The sequence below is a fragment of the Microcaecilia unicolor genome, chromosome 9 (genome assembly GCF_901765095.1).
Source record: "Microcaecilia unicolor chromosome 9, aMicUni1.1, whole genome shotgun sequence".
NCBI lineage: Eukaryota > Metazoa > Chordata > Amphibia > Gymnophiona > Siphonopidae > Microcaecilia > Microcaecilia unicolor.
Genome location: NC_044039.1, coordinates 70,847,140 through 70,862,596, shown reverse-complemented (window position 1 = coordinate 70,862,596; position 15,457 = coordinate 70,847,140). Strand labels below are relative to the sequence as shown.

Here is a 15,457-nt window from a genome sequence, read left to right as displayed (position 1 = left end):
TTTTTCTCTTTACATCTAATCTTTTTCCCAGTTGCTAAAGTACCTCAGTCGTTTATGGCCCCTATTCACATTCTCTTCCTAGCCCTGTCCCTTCCTAATCTTTTCCCTCACCCCCTACCTCTCTCCGCTATAGGAACTCACTGCCCATCCATCGACTTCATCACCTCACCTCCTCTCCTACCCTCTTCCTCCCTCTTGGCTTTTAATCTCCGTCTCTTTCTTCCCTCCATTTTGCCTTCCCCATTCCACCTAAATACCTCTTGCCTTCGACGCCTTCATGGCCACACCTCTCCTACTCTCCTCCGCTCTCTTTTACTCCTTCTCTTACTCTCAGCTGGTGACATCAATCCCAATCCTGGCCCTCCTCACCAACTATTATCCCAACTCTACAGATCTCACCGCGACCTCTCTAACCTCATCTCTATTCCTCTACTCCCCTCCTCTTCTCTGCCCTTCTCTTGCGCCCTATGGAATGCCCGCTCTGTCTGTAACAAACTCCCCTATATCCAGGACCTCTTTATCTCGCATCACCTCCATCTGCTCGCCATAACAGAAACCTGGCTCTGCCCTGATGACTCTGCTTCATTCGCAGCCCTCTGCCATGGCGGTTATCTTTTTTCACATACTCCTCGCCCTGCTGGTCGCGGGGGCGGTGTTGGACTACTTCTTTCTCCCTCCTCCAGATTTCAACCCCTTCTTCCACCTCAATCTCACTGTTTTTCCTCCTTTGAAGTCCACTCTATCCGCCTTTTCTCTCCTCTGCCTCTTCGAATAGCGGTCATTTATCATCCCCCTGATAAGTCCCTTTCATCCTTTCTCAGTGACTTTGATGCCTGGCTTGCCTTCTTCCATGATCCTTCCTTCCCCTCTCTCATCCTTGGTGACTTTAATATTCCTGCTAATGATCCTTCCAACTCTTATATTTCCAAGTTACTCGCTTTAACATCCTCCTTTAATCTCCAACTATGCTCCACCTCCCCCACTCATCAAAATGGTCACTGTCTTGATCTCATCTTCTCCTCCAACTGTTCATCCTCTATTTTCCTTGCCTCTGATCTTCCCCTCTCTGATCACCATCTTATAATTTTCACACTTAAATCTCCTCCCTCCCAGTCCCGTCCTATCTTATCTAATTTATCTAGGAATCTTCACGATACTGATCCTTCATCTCTATCTTCCCATGTTTCAAACCTCCTCTCTACTGTGGCACCATCCACGTCTGTCAACGAGGCTGTTTCTTCTTACAACAATACTCTGTCCTCTGCCTTAGACACTCTTGCACCTTTGATGACCCGCCCTATAAGGCGTACAAAACCCCAACCTTGGCTGACTTCTAATATCCGCTACCTACGTTCCTTTACCCGCTCCGCCGAACGCCTCTGGCGGAAATCTCGGGCCCTTGCTGATTTCTTACACTTTAAGTTCATGCTGACCTCCTTCCAATCTGCTCTTTTACGTGCCAAACAGGATTATTATATCCAACTGACCAACTCTCTTGGCTCTAACCCTCGACTTCTCTTCACCATGTTGAACTCTCTCCTCAAGGTTACCCTCCCCCAACTCCCCCTTCATTATCTCCTCAGACCCTTGCTGAATTCTTTCACAACAAGGTTCAAAAGATAAACCTTGAATTCTCTACCTCGGCACCTCTACCTCCACTAGTCCGTTCCCCTCTCTCTCCTTTCCCTCATTCCTTTTCCTCTTTTCCTGAAGTTACTATAGAGGAAACTACACTTCTCCTTTCTTCCTCAAAATGTACCACCTGTTCCTCTGATCCCATTCCCAACCACCTTCTAAATGCCATCTCACCTGCTCTTATTCCTTTTATCTGTCACATTCTCAACCTCTCACTTTCCACTGCAACTGTCCCTACTGCCTTTAAACATGCTGTGGTCACACCTCTCCTTAAGAAGCCTTCGCTCGACCCTACTTGTCCCTCTAATTACCGACCCATCTCCCTCCTTCCTTTTCTCTCCAAATTACTTGAGCTTGCTGTTCACCGCTGCTGCCTTGATTTTCTCTCCTCACATGCTATTCTTGACCCACTACAATCTGGTTTTCACCCTCTCCACTCAACCGAAACTGCGCTTACTAAAGTCTCCAATGACCTGTTACTGGCTAAATCCAGAGGTCAATATTCCATCCTCATTCTTCTTGATCTTTCCGCTGCTTTTTGACACTGTCGATCACAGCATACTTCTCGATACCCTGTCCTCACTTGGATTCCAGGGCTCTGTCCTTTCCTGGTTCTCTTCCTACCTCTCCCTCCGCACCTTTAGTGTTCATTCTGGTGGATCCTCTTCTACATCTATCCCTCTGCCTGTCGGTGTACCTCAGGGTTCTTTTCTATCTACACTTCTTCCCTTGGTTCATTAATCTCATCCCATGGCTTTTCCTACCATCTCTATGCTGATGACTCCCAAATCTACCTTTCTACCCCTGATATCTCACCTTGCATCCAAACAAAGTTTCAGCGTGCTTGTCTGACATTGCTGTCTGGATGTCTCAACGCCACCTGAAATTAAATATGACCAAAACCGAGCTTCTCATTTCCTCCCCAAACCCACCTCCCCGCTCCCCCCGTTTTCTATTTCTGTTGATGGCTCTCTCATTCTCCCTGTCTCCTCAGCTCAAAACCTTGGGGTCATCTTTGACTCTTCTCTCTACTTCTCTGCTCATATCCAGCAGATTGCCAAGACCTGTCGTTTCTTTCTTTACAACATCTGTAAAATCCGCCCCTTTCGAGCACTCTACCAAAACCCTCATCCACACCCTTGTCACCTCTCGTTTTGACTACTGCAATCTGCTTCTTGCTGGCCTCCCACTTAGTCACCTCTCCCCTCTCCAATCGGTTCAAAACTCTGCTGCCCGTCTTCATCTTACTCATACTACCCCTCTCCTCAAGTCGCTTCACTGGCTTCCTATCCGTTTTCGCATCCTGTTCAAACTTCTTCCACTAACCTATAAATGTACTCACTCTGCTGCTCCCCAGTGTCTCTCCACACTCGTCCTTCCCTACACCCCTTCCCGTGCACTCCGCTCCATGGATAAATCCTTCTTATCTGTTCCCTTCTCCACTACTGCCAACTCCAGACCGTGCCTTCTGTCTCGCTGCACCCTAAGCCTGGAATAAACTTCCTGAGCCCCTATGTCTTGCCCCATCCTTGGCCACCTTTAAATCTTGACTGAAAGCCCACCTCTTTAACATTGTTTTTGACTCGTAACCACTCGCCTCCACCTATCCTCCTCTCCTCCTTCCTGTACACATTAATTGATTTGATTTGCTTACTTTATTTTTTGTTTATTAGATTGTAAGCTCTTTAAGCAGGGACTGTCTTTCTTCTATGTTTGTGCAGCGCTGCATACGCCTTGTAGCGCTATAGAAATGCTAAATAGTAGTAGTAGTAGTAGTGTTTTCAATCCCTTTTCTAATAATACTCAACATTCTGTTCCCCGCCTTAGCCGCCGCAGCACATTGAGCTGAAGATTTCAATGTCCTATCCACGATGACTTCCAGATCCCTTTCTTGGTCCGTAACTCCTAAAGCGGAACCTTGCATGACATAGCTGTAATTCGGGTTCCTCCTTCCCACATGCATCACTTTGCACTTGTCAACGTTGAACTTCATGTGCCATTTGGACGCCCAATCCCCCAGTCTCATGAGGTCTTCTTGTAATCTTTCACACTCCTCCTGCGATGAGACGACCCTGGATAACTTTGTGTCATCTGCAAATTTAATTACCTCACTAGTTACTCGCATCTCAAGGTCATTTATAAATATGTTAAAAAGCAGTGGTCCCAGTACAGACCCCTGAGGGACCCCACTAACTACCCTTCTCCATCGAGAATAATGACCATTCAACCCTACTCTCTGCTTCCTATCTTTTAACCAGCTCTTAATCCATAATAATACACTACCTCTGATCCCATGACTCTCCAGTTTCCTTTGGAGTCTTTCATGAGGCACTTTGTCAGGCGCCTTCTGAAAATCTAGATATACAATATCCACCGGCTCCCTTTTGTCCACATGTTTCTTCACCCCCTCAAAAAAATGCAGTAGATTTGTGAGGCAAGACTTCCCCTCACTAAATCCGTGCTGACTTTGTCTCAGTAGCCCATGCTTTTGTATGTGCTCTGTAATTTTATTCTTAATAATAGCCTCCACCATTTTTCCCGGCACTGACGTCAGACTCACCGGTCTATAATTTCCCAGATCTCCTCTGGAACCCTTTTTAAAAATCAGCGTTACATTGGCCTCCCTCCAATCTTCCGGTACCACACCTGATTTTAGGGACAAATTGCATATTACTACCAGTAGCTCCACAAGTTCATTTTTCAGCTCTGTTAATACTCTGGGGTGAATACCATCCGGTCCTGGTGATTTACTACTTTTCAGTTTGCAGAACTGCCCCATTAAATCCTCTAAGTTTACAGAGAAATCGTTTAGTCCTTCTGACTCGTCTGCTTCTAATACCTTTGCCAGCACCGGTATCCCTCCCAAATCCTCCTCGGTGAAGACCGAAGCAAAGAATTCATTTAATTTCTCCTCTACGGCTTTGTCTTCCCTGATCGCCCGTTTAGCACCACAGTCGTCCAGTGGTCCTACCAACTCTTTAGCCGGCTTCCTGCTTTTAATATACCTAAAAAAAGTTTTGCTATGTGTTTTTGCTTCTAATGCTAACTTTTTTCAAAGTCCTTCTTATCCCTCCTTATCTCCTTTTTGCATTTGGCTTGACACGCCTTATGTTTTATCTTATTGTCTTCAGTCGGTTCCCTTCTCCATTTTCTGAAGGATTGTTTTTTGGCTCTAATAGTTTCCTTTACCTTACTGTTTAGCAACGCTGGTAGACATTTGGTCTTTTTGCCTCTTTTTCTAATACGTGGAATATATTTGTCCTGTACTTCTAGGATGGTGTTTTTGAACAGCATCCACGCCTGATTCAAGTTTTTTACCCTTTCAGCTGCTCCCTTCAGTTTTTTTTTCACCGTTCTTCTCATTTTATTGTGGTCTCCTTTTCTAAAGTTAAATGCTAGCGTATTTGGTTTCCTGAGTTCACTTACTTCGTAGCCAATATCAAAACTGATCATATTATGATAACTGTTATTAAGTGGCCCTCGCACTGTTACCCCCCGCACCAGATCTTGAGCTCCACTAATGATTAAGTCTAGTATTTTTCCTTCTTTTGTCGGCTCCTGAACCAGCTGTTCCATGAAGCCGTCCTTGATTTCATGCAAGAAATTTCATCTCCCTTGCATGTACCGATGTTTCATCAACCCAGTCTACAAAAGGGCCTGGCCTACAATTCCCTTCGAGTTCAAGTGGCAGTGTTTGCCTGCTTACGGGGGAAAGTCTCTGGCTTGTCCCTTGCTGCTCATTCGGATATTGTCTGATTTCTCAGAGGGGCGCTTCGTCTCCGTCCTCCGTTGCGGTCGCCCTGTCTGGCTTGGAACCTGGAGCTCGTGTTGAAGGCGCTTCAGAGAAGGATGTGACTCTCAAGACAGTTTTTTAGTGGCAATGACGTCGACAAGAAGAGTGTCTGAGCTTCAGGCTGTTTCCTGTCGGGATCTTTTTCTACAGTTCTTGGAATCCGGGGTAACTGTTCATACGGTGCCTTCCTTTCTGCCTAAGGTGGTTTCAGCTTTTCACCTGAACCAGCCCATTTTTCTTTCTTCCTTTTGTAAGGAGGAGTTTCCGGACTCCTTTGGGCAATTGTGCCTTTTGGATGTCCGTAGGGCTCTGTGGCAGTATCTGCAGATGTCAAATGAGTTTAGGAAGGCTGATCATTTATTTCTTCCTTTGGCAGGTCCCCGACGGGGGTTTCCGGCGTCTAAGGCCACTATAGCCCGCTGGCTTAAGGAACTTATTTTTTCTGCTTATCTGCTTTCAGGGCAGTCACCGCTTGAAGCAGTTAAAGCGCACTCTATGAGGGCAATGTCCTCTTTGTGGGCTGAAACCGGGTGTCTTTTTTCTTCAAGAGGTCTGTCGTGCGGCTCCCTGGAATTCTCAGCTCTCTTTTGTGCGGCATTACAGGCTGGATGTGACAGCGCGGCAGGATGCGCATTTTGGAGCGCACGTGCTTGCTCGTGGAGTTGCCTGTTCCCACCCTACTTAGGGAGTGCTTTGGTATATCCCAACAGTTAATGGATTCATCTGCTATTGATGACAAGGAAGGGAAAATTAGGTTCTTACCTTCATAATTTTCTTTCCTTTAGTCACAGCAGATGAATCCATGATCCCTCCCTGTCTGACTTTAGTTTTTGTGCAGATGTTGCATACAGACATTGTGCCTCATCAGGGGTACTTGAAGACAAGCTATCTGAGTTACTACATGATATTTTTATTGCAGGAGGTTGATAACGTCCCTCCTTTGTTTGGTTATTGCTCCGGTTCAGGGGAGTTTGTTCTCTGTGAGGAAAGTTTGTTATTTTGCCTTTCTTATTCACTCTTCTTTGGAAATTTCATGTACTGAAGGCAGAGGGGGCTGGGCATCCAGGAACACCATGTGCTTTGAGTGTTCTCTATCTCCACCTGCTGGTAGGCAGATACAACCCATCCGTTAATGGTTTCATCTGCTGTGACTAAAGGAAAGAAAATTATCAAGGTAAGAACCTAATTTTCCCATTCTGGACTGTATGGACAGTTAGAAATTTGTCAACAGAGACCATAGCTGGGTTGATTAAAATAATGGATTTTTTGAATACCTCACATGATTTTATTTTAGTCATGAGCAATGTATACCATAGCCCATTATGCTTTCTTTATACCATAGCCCATTTCCTTAGCCTATTGTACCTCACATGATTTTATTTTAGTCATGAACAATGTATACCATTGCCTATTATGCTTTCTTTATACCATAGCCTATTTCCTTATCCTATTATGCTTTCTTTTCAGGTAAAACCAATCAATGAAAAGCTGAGGGAGATAAGGGGAGCCAAAATGATGATTGATGTTGTACAGACAGCCACTGCTTCACTGAAGAAAGTGATTCATTTTGTATGTGGCAATGGGTTGGTCTGTGAGACTGTTAAAGAAGCAAGACAGATTGCATTTGATGGTCCTGAGAGGCTGAAAGTAAGGAAATAAATTAGAAATGTTATGATTATTTTGCCCATCCCTATTTAGTCCATTAAAACGTATTATGCAAGCTATAGTTGTTTGTTTCTTGTAACATGAAAATATGGGAACTGTACCTTTTCGCTAAAATAATTTAAAGTTTTAAGTTTAATGAAAGTCTTTTTTTTTTTTCAATTTGTAAATTTTATTGAATAAACAGTTTAACAACAATCTAGAGCCTTAGGCTCCTCATAAGTACATAAGTAATGCCATACTGGGAAAAGACCAAGGGTCCATTGAGCCCAGCATCCTGTCCACGACAGCGGCCAATCCAGGCCAAGGGCACCTGGCAAGCTTCCCAAACGTACAAACATTCTATACATGTTATTCCTGGAATTTTGGAGTTTTCCAAGTCCGTTTAGTAGCGGTTTATGGACTTGTCCTTTAGGAAACCGTCCAACCCCTTTTTAAACTCTGCTAAGCTAACCGCCTTCACCACTTTCTCCGGCAACGAATTCCAGAGTTTAATTACACGTTGGGTGAAGAAAATTTTTCTCCGATTTGTTTTAAATTTACTACACTAGTTTCATCGCATGCCCCCTAGTCCTAGTATTTTTGGAAAGCGTGAACAGACGCTTCACATCCACCTGTTCCACTCCACTCATTATTTTATATACCTCTATCATGTCTCCCCTCAGCCGTCTCTTCTCCAAGCTGTATAGCCCTAGCCTCCTTAGTCTTTCTTCATAGGGAAGTCGTCCCATCCCCGCTATCATTTTAGTCGCCCTTCGCTGCACCTTTTCCAATTCTACTATATCTTTCTTGAGATGCGGCGACCAGAATTGAACACAATACTCAAGGTGCGGTCGCACCATGGAGCGATACAACGGCATTATAACATCCTCACACCTGTTTTCCATACCTTTCCTAATAATACCCAACATTCTATTTGCTTTCTTAGCCGCAGCAGCACACTGAGCAGAAGGTTTCAGTGTGTTATCGACGACGACACCCAGATCCCTTTCTTGGTCCGTAACTCCTAACGTGGAACCTTGCATGACGTAGCTATAATTCGGGTTCTTTTTTCCCACATGCATCACCTTGCACTTGCTCACATTAAACATCATCTGCCATTTAGCCGCCCAGTCTCCCAGTCTCATACGGTCCTCTTGTAATTTTTCACAATCCTGTCGCGATTTAACGACTTTGAATAACTTTGTGTCATCAGCAAATTTAATTACCTCGCTAGTTACTCCCATCTCTAAATCATGTATAAATATATTAAAAAGCAGCGGTCCTAGCACGGACCCCTGAGGAACCCCACTAACTACCCTTCTCCATTGTGAATACTGCCCATTTAACCCCACTCTCTGTTTCCTATCCTTCAACCAGTTTTTAATCCACAAAAGGACATTTCCTCCTATCCCATGACCCTCCAATTTCCTCTGTAGCCTTTCATGAGGTACCTTGTCAAACGCCTTTTGAAAATCCAGATACACAATATCAACCGACTCCCCTTTGTCCACATGTTTGTTCACTCCTTCAAAGAATTGAAGTAAATTGGTCAGGCAAGATTTCCCCACACAAAAGCCATGCTGACTTGGTCTCAGTAATCCATGTCCTCGGATGTGCTCTGTAATTTTGTTTTTGATAATAGCCTCTACCATTTTCCCCGGCACCGACGTCAGACTCACCGGTCTATAATTTCCCGGATCTCCCCTGGAGCCTTTTTTAAAAATGGAAACTTTTGTTTCTTACCAACCAATGTACGTTCAGTTCACAACTTTCCATATCCACAATTTCTCCCCCATCCCCTATTTACCCCTCCCTCCCCGCCTTAGACACTCCCCCCTTCCTCCCTCCCCGCCTTAGACCCTCCCCGCCTTAGACCCTCCCCACTTCTACTTCAGTGGTTCCGTCAGCCCTAACCCCTATGTTGTCTCTTAAAATATTATCCAGATGTATCCACTCCTCAGCTTTAGAATTAAATTTCCCCCTGCATCGGTCTGTCATCTTTTCTAGTACAGCCACCACCTTAAGTTTTACCATCCAATTATGTATTGTTGGACCTGTTTTCAGCTTCCAATTCGAAGCTATAATAGTTTTCGCTGCTGCAAGACCTATTCTTTTAAGTCTCCATTGCCACCTCTTCCCCTTCTTATTTCCCCACCCCAGTAAGCACCACTTGGGATCACATGGAAACAAAACAGGGAACCCAATGCCTTAGTTAATAATCATGTCACCTCCCCCCAAAATAATTTCAACATCGGACAATCCCACCATATGTGATAGTATGTGCCCGTGTCCTGTTCACATCTCTAACACTTATCTGTAGCCTCTGGGTACATTGCTTTTACCTTTTCAGGTGTATAATACCACCTACTTAATATCTTATAAGCATTTTCTTTAATTAATACACATACTGAGGTTTTCTTAACCTCCATTCAAACTCTTTCCATTCAGGAATACTTAATTCGCTTTGAAGATCCCTTTCCCAAGCCAGCATATATGGTAATTTGACAAGATCTTGTCCTCTAAGGTGTCCATAAAGCCTAGAAATCCCTTTTACCCCCTGATCTATCGCCCCCCACAAATTTTCCAATTTTTCTTACTCTTCTAGGTCCTCCCTTAACCGTTTCTCTTTTATTATGTAGTGCTTTACCTGGAGATAGGCAAACTGGTCTGTATCAGGCAATGCATACGCTTCTCTAAGTACTTCAAAGCTCTTAAGGGTCCCTTTTTCCAGAAAATCCCTAAAGTGGATCAGCCCGTTCTGGAACCAGGTCAAGAAAACCTTGTTCTCTCTCCCCCCTGGGAACCCAGGTTCTTGGATAAGCCAAGCGTACGTTGATCGCCTCTGTGAATTTCTTAATTTCTGTTTTAGCTCTCCCCATATCGCCAATAGATGTGAAATAAAGGGGTACAAAGTCAGCCTCTTATATGTGTACTCTGGAATAGAGGCCCACAAAAGGCCATCCAACCTTCCTTCCTGAACAAAAATTTGCTCTAACTTTGTCACTGGTGATAAATCCACTTTACTCCATTCGCCAATCTGCTTTAGTTGCGCTGCCCAATAATACCAGAGCACATTAGGCATATTTCTTCCTCCTTGTTCCACTACTCCCCACATAACCCTCTGTGACAATCTAGCTAGACGTCTCTCCCATATAAATCCCCGCAACTCAGACTGTATTTTTAGTAACTTCCCCTTAGGGACCGGGATCGGCAACGTCTGGAATAGGAACAGCAGCCTGGGCAAAATGTTCATTTTGACTGCAGCTATGCGCCCCCACCACGATAGCCAATTATTTCTCCATCTACTCAAATCTCTCCTTATAACTTTAAATAGTGGTACATAATTCAAAGGATATAAATTACTTAATTCTTGTGAAATCCATATTCCTAAATATTTAAATTTGGTCCGTGCCATCTTAAATCCAAATCTCTCCCCCATTCTCTCAAGCTCCCCTTCTGTTGCATTAATACCCATCAACTCCGATTTGTCTAAATTTACCTTAAATCCTGACATTAAACCAAACCTACTTAGTTCCCTTATTATAACAGGTAATGTCCTAAGTGGATTTGCTACATAAAACAGAATATCAGCAGCGAACAATGCAACTTTTTGTTCCCTCCCATCCTGACCCCCCCCCCCCAATTTCCGCCAGTAATCTTACTCTCTGCGCTAATGGCTCTATAGAAATAGCGAATAGTAGCGGGGACAGCGGGTATCCTTGCCTTGTTCCTCTTTGGATATACAATGTCTCGCACCAGCTCCCATTAATTTTAATCCGCGCCATTGGTGACGCATAGAGCCCTTTCACCCAGCCTACAAAAGCTCTTCCCAAACCCATTTCCAACATAACTTCCCACAGATATTCCCACTCCATTCTGTCAAATGCCTTCTCCGCATCCACCGTAGACAGCGTCAAAGAATCCCCCCTGTCTTTGGGCCCCCGAAGTTATATTCAGAGTTCGCCTAATATTGTCGGCCACCTGCCTTTGTGCTATAAACCCTGATTGATCTTCATGTATAATGTGTGGCAGGATTCTACTCAGTCTATTTGCCATGATCTTTGCTAAAATTTTTACATCTGTATTCAACAGTGAGATAGGTCGGTAAGATCCGCACACTGCGGGATCTCGCCCTAGCTTTAACAACACCGATATCCCCGCTTCATACATACTATTGGGTAGTCCCCTCTCTACAAAACATTCATTGCCAATCCTCATCAGTAGTGGCCCCAGCTCTTGACTAAATATTTTATAATACTTGGCAGTAAACCCATCTAGTCCGGGAGCTTTTCCTCCTTTTAATCCCTTAATAACCTCTTTGACTTCTTCCAATGTAATCGATGCTTCCAGCTCTACCCTTTGCTTCTCTGTAACCCTCTTTAAGCCTAGCTGCCTGAGGAATTCCCTAATCCCTGCTGTGGTAGACCCGGATTCTTTAGTATATAGCTTTGTATAATACTGTACAAATTGGTCTCTAATTTCTACATTCTGATGGAATATTGTATCCCCTGGACCCTTTATTTTGGTAATTGTATTTTTTACTCATCTGTGACGCAGCCCCCTAGCTAGCATCTTCCCCGCCTTATTGCTAAATTCAAAGAATTTTTGCTGCAACATATTTCTTTGATGTTCCATCTGTTCCATCTGTATTTTTTGCAATTCACCTCTCCATTTCGATAATTCTATGACACTCTGATATTTCCCCTCGTGTTGATGTACAGCCTCATGGTGAGCCAGTTGCTGGCGTACCTCCAACTCATACTCCTTCCTTTTTTTTTCTTCCTGGCCCCCCTTTGTATTAAATGTCCTCTTAACTACCGCCTTCAATGCATCCCAAAGAGTCCCCTCTGTTACTTCCCCATTATCATTAAATTCTAAGTATTCTTTTATGATTGCCTGTATTCCTTGACAATCTCGGTCATCTTCCAGAAGTGACTCATTAAGATGCCAAATAGTTCCTTTGCCCCCCGTTCCAAATCGACCCAAAGATAACCATACCGGGGCATGGTCTGAGGCATGTATGCTTTCAATCTCTGAGCTTTGTACCTCCCCCCACAATGATCGACTACACCAAATCGCATCAATCCTCGTATATGATTGTTGAGCATGTGAATAGTGAGAGAAGGATTTTTGCCCAGGATGCTGCAATCTCCACACATCTATCAAATCCAGCTCCCTCATCATTCTTAGGAACTGCCCCCTAATTTACATCCCCCCTCCCATTCGTCCCTTGGAGTGGTCAATCCCATCCACTGGAAAATTGAAGTCTCCTCCCATAACCACCCTTCTTTCCACAAATGAGGCTAGTTCTGTTCTAATTGAGTCAAAGTACCCTCCTTGTCCTGTGTTGGGGCCGTATACATTAACAAATGTAATGGGTGAATTACTTATCTTTCCTTTCAGTGCGATACACCTGCCTTCTCCATACTACTACTTAACATTTCTAGAGCGCTACTAGGGTTACACAGCGCTGTACAATTTAACAAAGAGAGACAGTCCCTGCTCAAAGAGTTTACAATCTAATAGACAAGTGAACAGTCGGTCCGATAGGGGCAGTCAAATTGGGGCAGTCTGGATTCACTGAACGGTAAGGGTTAGGTGCCGAACACAGCATTGAAGAGATGGGCTTTAAGCAAAGACTTGAAGACGGGCAGGGAGGGGGCTTGGCGTAAGGGCTCAGGAAGGTTGTTCCAAGCATAGGGTGAGGCGAGGCAGAATGAGCGGAGCCTGGAGTTGGCGGTGGTGGAGAAGGGTACTGAGAGGAGGGATTTATCCTGTGAACGGAGGTTACGGGCGGGAACATAAGGGGAGATGAGGGTAGAAAGATAGTGAGGGGCAGCAGACTGAGTGCATTTGTAGGTAAGAAGGAGAAGCTTGAATTGAATGCGGTATCTGATCGGAAGCCAGTGAAGTGACCTGAGGAGAGGGGTGATATGAGTATATCGGTTCTGGCGGAATATGAGACGTGCAGCAGAGTTCTGAACAGATTGAAGGGGGGATAGATGGCTAAGTGGGAGGCCGGTGAGGAGTAAGTTGCAGTAGTCCAGGCGAGAGGTAATGAGAGCGTGGACGAGAGTTCGGGTGGTGTGTTCAGAGAGGAAAGGGCGAATTTTGCTGATGTTAAAGAGGAAGAAGCGACAGGTCTTGGCTATCTGCTGGATATGCGCAGAGAAGGAGAGAGAGGAGTCAAAGATGACTCCGAGGTTGCGGGCAGATGAGACGGGGAGGATGAGGGTGTTATCAACTGAGATAGAAAGTGGAGGAAGAGAAGAAGTGGGTTTTGGTGGAAAGACGATAAGCTCGGTCTTGGACATTGTCAGCAAGCACCCCTCCGTGCTGTCCGCTCTTGCTTCGACACCTCTCTGTGCTGTCGGCGCTCCGCTCAACACCTCTCTGTGTGGTCTGCGCACCTCTGAGCACCTCTCTGAGCTGTCCTTCTTCGCCCACACAATTGGGGCTAATCCATCTCCTCAACGGACCTGTTCCGGCTCACTTGCACAAAAGCAATTCACAGTACTGTTTATTCTGCAGAGCACTTTTATTTCAGAGCCCCACCAGCGGGCGCATAGAGTATGCGCTGTATTCCAGCTGCTGGTCTCTGTACAACTTACTTCCCTTCTTCTTCCCCTCTCCCAACAAACCCCAACAGTTCCCAAAAGTTCCTTCTTGCAACTCCAAACCCACTTGAAATAGACCTTTGAGTCAGTCAGTTCCTCTACTCACTTTCTCCTACTGCCTAGGAGATAGAGGCATTTTCTCCTCCCTCACTTGTCAGACACCAACACTCTGACAACCTCCCACAGAAAATGTCCAGACTGACCTTCTTCATGTAATTACCCTCTGTCCTGAGCAGAAGAACTCCATTTGCTCTTGTTCAGCTTCTTTCATGGCATTTTCACAGTTCTCCACTAGCTCAATCTCCTCCCACTCCATGGAGTCTTCCCCCACCCTCTCTCCCAGGTGCTGCTCCTCCACTTGATTGTCCTCCATCTCCCAATCACCTGCTGGCCTTTCTGCCTGCTGGGAGTTGGAGTGCTGTCCCTCCTGTTCCCTCCTCCCTTGCAAGTGCTGCTGGGTTCTGTAGTTCACTTCCTTTCTTGCAAGTCTCCTACCCCCTTTCCCCGGCAGAGAGTGATCTTCCTTTCTAGGCCTACTGCCCCTGTCAGCTCTTCTCTGCCTTCCCTCTACCTCCTCCTTACATACCCCCCCGCTTAAGAACCTTTTACCCTCCCGGGGCTTGACTCCTTCAACCTCCTGACCGGCCATTCGGGACAGAATATCAACATTCCCCAATAGTTTGCCTGCCCGATGCTCCACCCAGAACTGAAAGGGTTGCAAGGACAGATACCAACGCATAAGTCTGGCATTAGCGCTTTTCATCTGCATTAACCATTTCAGGGGGGCATGATCCGTAATAAGCCTAAAGGGCCGTCCCTCTAAATAGTATTGACACATTTGGGTGGCCCATTTAATAGCCAAACACTCCTTCTCAATGGTGGCATATCCTTTTTCATGAGGAAGGAGTTTACGGCTCAAATATAACACAGGATGTTCCTCCCCCTCATGGATCTGAGAAAGTACTGCCCCCAATCCCACCCCCGAGGCATCCGTTTGCAGCACAAAGGGTTTGTCCCATTCAACTGCCTTCAGCACCGGATCCTCACATAGCGCTAAACGCAACTCTTGAAAGGCTTCTTTCTCCTCCTCCCCCCATTTCAACTGATTCGGCCGATTCCCTTTTAGCATATTTGTTAAGGGCTCAGCCTGTGAGGCAAAATGGGGAATGAACCTGCGGTAGTACCCAACTAGCCCAAGGAAACTCCGCAGCCTTTTTTTTGTTGCCGGATAAGAAAACTCCCTAATACTTTGTACTTTATCCAACAAGGGTTTTACCTGCCCACCCCCCACCTTATAGCCCAGATATTTAACCTCCTGCTGGGCAAAGTGACATTTCTGGGGATTAAGTGTGAGCCCTGCCTCCCGGAAAGCTGTTAACACCTTCCTGACCTGCCTCATGTGTGTAACCCAGTCCTCACTATGGATAATGACATCATCCAGATAAGCCGCAGCATAACTCTGATGGGGCCGTAAGACCCTATCTAGCAGGCGCTGACAGGAAGCCGCCGCGGAGTTTAATCCAAACGGCATCCTCTTAAATTGAAAGAGCCCCAAAGGGGTAGAAAAGGCCGTCTTGGGCTTAGACTCCGCAGATAAAGGAATCTGCCAATATCCCTTGGTCAAGTCCAGCGTAGACAGATACTGAGCCGACCCCAACCTATCTAATAAATCCTCAATACGAGGCATAGGATAGGCATCAGGCGAGGAGAGGGCATTAACCTGGCGGAAATCAATACAAAACCGCCAGGTATCGTCTTTCTTAGGCAC

The 15,457-nt window shown here is 45.4% G+C and overlaps 1 protein-coding gene across 1 annotated transcript in view; it reads left to right on the top strand.

Moving 5' to 3' along the window:
• The window catches only part of SMC1B (structural maintenance of chromosomes 1B), a 1,336,696-nt gene that overhangs the window by 482,047 nt on the left and 839,192 nt on the right, over positions 1-15,457 (top strand). Inside the window, exon 11 of the mRNA XM_030213853.1 lies at positions 6,896-7,075. Within this exon, the coding sequence (XP_030069713.1) occupies positions 6,896-7,075 (180 nt within the window). The remainder of the gene's footprint in view (positions 1-6,895; positions 7,076-15,457) is intronic.